At 36.3% G+C, this 7,924-nt stretch overlaps 1 protein-coding gene across 2 annotated transcripts; it reads right to left on the bottom strand.

Annotated features, from left to right (window-relative positions):
- Window positions 1-305: 305 nt before the first annotated feature.
- LOC126100722 (uncharacterized) lies at window positions 306-2,510 on the bottom strand. Of its 2 annotated transcripts, XM_049911342.1 has the most exons (3): window positions 2,189-2,510; window positions 1,970-2,086; window positions 306-1,237 (listed from the first exon to the last, which is right to left on the bottom strand). In XM_049911342.1, exons 1-3 carry the CDS (start codon window positions 2,263-2,265, stop codon window positions 376-378), a joined length of 1,056 nt encoding a protein of 351 aa, XP_049767299.1. In that variant the 5' UTR covers window positions 2,266-2,510; the 3' UTR covers window positions 306-375. The 2 variants fall into 2 exon arrangements, with proteins under 2 accessions (XP_049767299.1, XP_049767298.1); XM_049911341.1 differs by having other exon boundaries at window positions 1,970-2,510.
- Window positions 2,511-7,924: the final 5,414 nt, after the last annotated feature.

Genomic DNA, 7,924 nt, shown 5'->3' on the forward strand with positions numbered 1-7,924 from the left:
AGGGACGGAAATGTGTCCCTACCAGATGACAATGCATTGTAAAGTCATGTTGTGGCACGTTACTATAAGCTGTTGTCTGTGACATCTTTTTGCGATGTTCTTACTTTAATGGATGCAGAATAACACATACATGACATTAACTTGTGTCCATCAATTTGGTATCAGAATTTCGGCTAGTATGACAGTAATGATGCAGTTTCCAGATTATGGAACGAAGTAGCCAAGGAGTGTGTTTCAGATAGTACACACAAATATAAATTATTTTCCTTTATAATTTTATTTGTTTTATTTACAGTGAAATGAGATACAAGAAAATACAGTAAATAGCAAAGTACTTTCAATTCCAAAATTTATTTGAGAGGTTTTTTAATTATTTTAAGTTGCATTTTTAACGAAATATTCAACAAAAGTGTTCCTGACAGTTTTCGAACGTAATGTGGAATTTCTGTTGAATGTGGCACCAGCTGTCTGCATATCAGCATTGTTACAAAACTTTTCAGCTTCAACATTGCATCCTTCTCTGTCAATGACAATATTATGAAGTAGACAAATGCACTTGACTATGTGATCAGCTACGTCAACGGATGTTTCAATTTCCTTCCTCAGTAGTCTCCATTTATTGGTCATTATACCAAATGCACATTCAACAACTTTTCTTGCTCTGGAATGCATATCATTGTATAGAATCTTCTCGTTGTCCAAATTTCTCCGAGGAAAAGGTCTCATCAAATTCTCTAATAAGGGGTAAGCTTCATCTCCCAAAATGACGTACGGTAGTTCCTGACACATTCCTTCAAGTCTTGTTGGTGGCGGTAATAACAGCTCCCCATTTGTAAGTTTCTTATATAACATACTTTCTTTAAACACACCTGCATCAGACTGTTTACCGTAGGCACCAACATCCACAGCTATAAATTTGTAATTTGCATCAGCAACTGCTTGGAGTACAATCGAATAATACTGTTTGTAATTGTAAAACATGCTGCCAGAAAGTTTAGGACATTGGACACGTATGTGCTTCCCGTCTATACATCCAACACAGTTTGGAAATCCCCATCTCGTATGCATTTCACTGGCAATTTCTTTAAATCGAGAAACAGTTGGCGTTGGTAAATGAATGGGAGCAAGTGACTCCCATATGGCCATACAAACGTCTTTCACCAACACTGATACGGTGGACACTCCTAATCGGAATGACGATGCCAGTGCATGAAAGGAGATGCCAGTGGACAGATACCTGAGAAAAAAAATCGTAAAATGTGTTACTCAAGTGTGGTGTTGGGCGAAGTTTTTACAGTTTTGTTTGCACAATAGATATTTACTTAGTCCATGTCATTTCATAGTTATACAACAATAAATAATTAAAGAGACATTTTCTTGCATCCTTCTATATTATTTCAATTAAAATAATGAAATCGAAATGCAAAGACCTGAGAGACAGTTACAGAGAATAACTTGTATAACTTGGCAAAATAAGGTCATGTGATCCAGGGAATAGTATATTAAAATGCAATTCCACTCGGGCTTTGTTCTGTCATATGATTTTCCTAGGTTCCAAGAGCTATGCACAGTTCCTTACCAGTGGAAATAGAACCACTGAGTCAAAGGGCATATCAGTCTGTCTATCTTACAAGGTAATGAAAAGAATTCTGTGAGGTCATCAGTGGCTCCACATGATGAACCATCGCCACTGCCAAGCGCTGCATCATGAAGAAAAACGAAGAAAAAGTTGGAAAATTCTGAAGGAGTGTATCTGCGATTCTTCGTTGAAGGCACAGCAAGACATTACCCAAAATGACGAAGCTAATTACTTACTGATGATTCTCTGGAGTCCCATAAACTCTCTTCCCCTCAGAGGTAAGCGTTTGTGAAATTTAAAATACAAAAGCATGACTACAATTAATTGGAGGTAGTGAATGCTGCACAAAGTTCTACTGCAAACCAAAAAGTGTGTACTAACGAATCTTACCTTATCGTTATACACAATTTTTCTTCTGCTGTTATACTTCTGCGAAAATTTGTGTTCTGTTTCGAAATTTTGTCTTGAATGTTCTGCAGCACATACTGAAATGTATTATGATTCATTCTGTAATATGAATAAAATTTTTCAGGATAGTTTTTAAGTTCTTCATGTAAAGAAAAAAACTCTCCTAAATGTCTGTCGCTATTTATGGGATGAATCCATAACCTCCTAGTTCTTCTGTACTTCAAAACTCGACGAGTTACTGCAGAGTCAAAACAATACCAATAAAAGAGTGAAGACATTGTTCTACACGACAGCACAGACTAGCCAAAGGCGAGCAACTGTTGACAGCAGCTGCGTTTTCTAGTGACTTGCTTGTCAGCTGTCGAAGGGTGGGGATTTTTTTTAATTTATCTATCTGGCTTTCGGCAACTAGCAGCCATTTAGCCAAAGAGTAGGGATTACCTTGACGGTGCAGCGCAGCCCGCCAAGGAAGGAAAAAAATAATGAAGAACAATGAAACGCACATCTGTGTCGATCTACAGTAGTTTCATTAACTCTCCATATTTTTTTCTGTCAAAGTAGACAACGAGACTACGGAATTGCGCTTCAGTTTCTGCAGTAAACGTATCACAAATCTCCAGTTTGTTTTTGTGATTAGTTTTACACCACTGATCACTAGTAATTAGTTTTTTTCTGTCCTGCATTATATGACTACATTAAACCAAGCTGTAACCGCTCGAACTCCGTGGCTTGCGGACGCAGCACTGACGCCACTGAATATCTCGCATTACTTGTGACCAGAGACAGATATCAGTGTCATTAACATTTCAAAAACTTTTTGGTACTTTTAGCTACATTTCATTCGCAGCAATGTATGGTCTAAAACGGATCTAACAGTAAGCTACCCGCTACATAACTTTTTCACTACAAGATTTGTAAATCAAGTGCACAACGTTGACAAATAGCATCATTTCACAATGACTGTTAAGAAATATGAAAAGATAAATGATTCAATACGAAGCTAAGAAGTTACACTAGCACGTGTACAAAAATCAGATTTTTTAGCCGCATAATTTCTTCAAAATCGGCTGGGAAGCGTTACGAAACTAAGAAATCACGCGAAACGAAAAGTAGACTTTTTCTTTTTTCACGACGTAAGTTACGCTTTTAAGGAAAAAATGAGTTCATAAAACGATGTGGCGCAGTCTTACATACCTCTAAGAATTTTTAGAACATGAAAATCGGAGAAGTGGATTTTCCCCCATTCCGCCGACCCGGCTCGGCGCGGCGCGCAGTGTGAATGCCCTACACGTCGGCCTGAGCTGGCTAGGCACGAGCCGAGACAGTACGCGTCAGCCCGGCCCGGCCCGGCCGGCAGTGTGAACGCAGCCTTATGATTTTTATGAAGACATGTAACCAATGTTTGATTTCTTTGATACAAGTGGTTATCCAGCAGATAATATATATAGAATGCCACAAGTAAATAAGAAAGTTTTAGGAAAAATTGAAGCTCAATGTAATAGGAAAATAATTAAAGAATTCTGTGGTTTGAGAGATAAATGCTTAGAAAGTTGGTGATAAAATAGATGAAAAAATCTAAATGAGTTAAGAAATGTGTTTTTAAAAACAGAATAAGTATAGAAGATTACAAACATTGTTTATTTCACAATAGAGAACATTACAGAAAAATCAATATAATTGTAAGTGAACAGCATGAAATCTACACTGTTGAGGTAACAAGAAAGCATTGAGTACTCGTGATGACAGAAGATGTGTTTTGGAAACTAAAATAGGTACATTATTGTGCAGACATTAACCATTATTGACATCATCTTCATAACCACTTTTTAAAATATATCTACTGTTATAATTGTAATAATAATGGATGAGAGAACAGAAAAATGATTACCTGTTTTACTGAGTGTTTCCAGTTTCTTAAGCTATTATTTAAGAGAGAAATAATCTTTCCTTTATTAAAATTTTTTCTGTATAAATCGAAGCCTTTCTGAAGAATCTTGACAATGTTAGCAGCACTACAGAGTTTAAAAAAATAAACGAGCTAGAAGTAAATGTTTCATATAACATTATATATTTAAACAGTAGATAGAGAAAATTTGTAAGGAACTTAATAACGAGTTTAAGATTATTTTACCAGATATATATTCAAAATTGATTACTGATTGGAATTTTCAGTTAGTTGAAAAAGGGCAAATGAAATTGAGATATAAAATAATGAAGAAACTTAAAAATAAAAATAAAGAATGTAATGATCTAGAATGCACTCTGTGAGTATTTTGTACAAAATACGATTTAGAATTCTCTCTGTGAATTTTATAAAGGTCTGATTAGATTTTATAATCTTTAAATGGACAATATCAAGACGCAGATGCAGTCTAAAGACTACTCTGGCAGTCGTCAGTCTGAAGACAGGATGCAGTCCGAAGACTGCTTCTCTGTCGCTGCTTTTGCTGTCACAAGCAGAGTGGTCAATGTATGCATAAAACATTTTACAGAATATAATAAAGATATACACTGAAAAGACGAGTATCGAAATATTTGAAACGAATGTGTATTTTATTACCAGAAAATTAAAGTCATATGTGAATGAGGTAGAACTATAAACAAGACTTCTCTCAAAAAAGTTTGCAGTAAAAATCTTATTGCTGCCCAAGAAAAAAGAATTGGGAAGAACAAATAATCTTATTTACCTTCATTAACCAATTCATTTATTTTTTCTTACATGCTCCTTTTATAAAAAAAATATTTTTTTCTTACATTCACCATTTGTAAGGAAAAAAGTTTTTTAAATGAAAATAAGTGAGTTAAACCTGAAAAGTAGGAGAATAGTAGATGATAAGTGAGTTCTGGATAACTTGGCTCAGTTCTGGGGGTGAGCCAGTAACAGCAACCTATAGTGAAGCTTACTCTATATACTCTTGACAACGCAACTAAACACTTTCTCAACAACATAGATACCAGAAACGATAGCTTTAGCGTATCACTGATCAATACGTCATATAGATCCATTACCGCTTTTAGTGGTTCCTCTTTTAAGGCCTCGACGAGTAATTGTATATACACTCAGTGTGAACGTTATATATTTTTCCGAGAATTGGCGAATATGTTCATAAGCCAAAGATACAATTTAATATTGTTTATCTCTCGTTGTCAGGCCACGATAATCTCTATAAGTAGTGCCTTGCTACAACAATATCTTTGACTCTATTTAAATTTTATCATAATAAACTATTTCGTTAATCTCAACCTTTCAGAATTAAACGGAATAACTTTTCGGTTATAATTAATCACTTTTCAGTAAACTGTAAACTTACTTTTCTTGTCTAAATAAAGATTAATTATCTTACTTTCCATCGCAAGTTATTAGCTGAAAGATACTATCCTTCTTTTTACTTTCTTTGAGCTTTGCTTTTACTGTTATTACAGTCTTTTACTTTTTTGGACTTTGGATTTACTTTATTCTGAAAAGATACTTTCGAGATATTAGTCTGCTTTGAGATAAGACTTTGATTTTTTTGTAATAGTTTGAGGATAAAGGACAACTCAGGTACTGATTTTCTCGGTTTACAACCGACGAGTCTTTATTCCCTGCAATTAATTGTTTACATGTAAAAGTCGGCATTTTACTTTACGAGTGCTGGGTTCTGTTCCAAACCCCACTAAGTGGAAAAGTAATTAAAAAATAAAATAAAACAGAAAGCTAAATGTCTCCGCCACTTTTCAGCTATATGAACTTTAAATAATCAAACATAGCTCAAACACTACAGGCGTTGACTCAAACCCCAGCACTCTATGGTCTCTTTTAGAGAGTATTAGCGTGATCTCTAATAAATGGTTCTTGATTTGTCGGTTAGGGACAAGAGGTAAAAGCTATCAAATTCTCAGAAAACTTCAGATTATTTCCCAGTAAGTAACTGTTATGTTTGACGACCGTTCTCTTTAATGTAGACTGCACATCCAGTGCATCCAACAAGATTTCCGGATTTTAGTACACTAGGACGCTCACGCCGAAGTCACAATAAATCCTAACCAAGTCACTATTCCTCAGTATTTGCGTACACGTATAAACCACAATAATTCAATACAATGCAACGCTACTATCCCTTAGCGTGTGCTTTCATCTTCAGCCACAAAATAACTAAGCAGCTTCGCTTGAACACGTCTCTTCACATACGCCATCAACAGGAAAATCTCCTAGAAATATTGAAACACGGTTCGTTCACAAACGCGTGGCTATTTAGCAGTACAACGCTCCATTAATCATAGATGAGAGAAACTAATCTCTCACATTAGTAGATCGGAGTTTTCCTATACCTGACGAGTCTACACACTACCAAAATCAGCGAATTAGCATTTTCTACACAAGCCGATAATCTTCTCAAAATATCTCGAAATAACTCCTTTGAATACACTTGAGTTCTATCCCCGTTGCAGACTAATTCAACGAATCATATGTGTTAGCCGATCTCATCGCTCTCTTGAGAGAATCTATCTCGAGGCTCGCTATTCGAGCAATACTCGGATATTACAACTGAAATTTTCAAGGCAGCCCAACATTTAACTACATACTTGATAAGCACCCTTGGACAAGCGTGTTTGCCCAAGCGTGCTTGAGAGTGTGTGGAATAAATGTGCGCAAACATGAGGAATGTACAGACAGATTGATGCTTGATCGAATTTCGATTATGCATGCTTGTGCAAGCGTTCAAGCGTGTGTATGCTTGAGTGTGTGTACCGAGAATACGGAGGTTTGTGCAAGCATTTGTCAGTGATCTGGATTGATTTAATTTTCATTTGGCTTTTAAATTACATTCTTTACAAAGGTTGTACTGTACCATAAGTCAGGTCAGAAACACAATATTACAGTTGTGGAAGCGTGCTTGTCAAGGGTGAAGTTACTTGTGTGTCCGCCTTAAAGAACAAGCCAGGAACCATTCTGTGCGAACAAACATATCAAGCTAAGTCTCTCCTTAGCAATAAGTGTTTCTTCTTAGAAATCGCCAGCAAACGTCTATAGTGGACAGCTGCATAGTAGTTGTTATATTTGCCGCACGCCGCGGTTCAGCAGTCGGCTGGGCGTTGCAAACCCGCTGACTTGACAGGACACAGCTTTTCTCGACCATCAGGTGTGACATATCTACAAAAATTTAACACAAAAATATAAGAGAACTATACAAACAAATTAACAAACTCTTCATTCTCCTAGCGCATAAAAATCTGTAGTAAGTTGACGCTATACAAACAATTGATGCGCTTTTTTCGGGCTGAAGACGGTTTGACGCATTAGAAAATACCACTCCCAGCACAACTAAGTGACACGGAAATGGTAATGATACAGCCGAGGGGCGAAAATGCGCTAGTAATCAAAGTAGTATGCCTCTACAATCTGCTCGATTATCGCTTCATAGCTCTCCTGCTGAGATACCTAATCACCAAAGACATATTTATGCTGTTAACTGATCTGAATGCAAGATATCAGTTATTAGGAGACAGAGTACCCAATAGAAACGACCAAAATCTCTAGACTTATAAATTACTGAACCTACAATCCGCCTCCCCGCAGACCAAACCACATTTGGAGGGAACTTAGGACAGTCAACATTGAAACACAGTCGATCACGAACGTTCTGATGCAATTAGTTTTATACGAAGTTAATTAGTTCAGGAGATATAAGATGGAAAAATACAGAAATCAAAACTAAACCTTCAGAACCAGTCTTTAGTGACTTAACAATTTTAGTGACCTAATGATATTTGCGAATTCTCTAACAAATGTTAAGCTGGTTTCTGGAGGTGAAATATATACTGTGTTGCTAAATTTATTGAATCTGCTTTCGATGGACCATTTTTTGCGCATATTTTTGCTACTGTTAGGTGATATGAAACTAAATCAGTGGCTACTAGTTCTTTCTGTCTCACTGCTACAGTCGTATGGGAAAT

The sequence above is a fragment of the Schistocerca cancellata genome, chromosome 9, assembly GCF_023864275.1.
Source record: "Schistocerca cancellata isolate TAMUIC-IGC-003103 chromosome 9, iqSchCanc2.1, whole genome shotgun sequence".
Classification (NCBI taxonomy): domain Eukaryota; kingdom Metazoa; phylum Arthropoda; class Insecta; order Orthoptera; family Acrididae; genus Schistocerca; species Schistocerca cancellata.

What these genes read in the sequence shown, in the direction of transcription:
- LOC126100722 (XM_049911341.1), bottom strand. Translation starts at nt 2,265, where the DNA reads ATGTCTTCACTCTTTTATTGGTATTGTTTTGACTCTGCAGTAACTCGT. An exon ending in AAATTGTGTATAACGATAAG is followed by an intron (nt 1,238 to 1,969) that starts GTAAGATTCGTT and finishes TTTTTTTCTCAG; the next exon opens with GTATCTGTCCACTGGCATCT.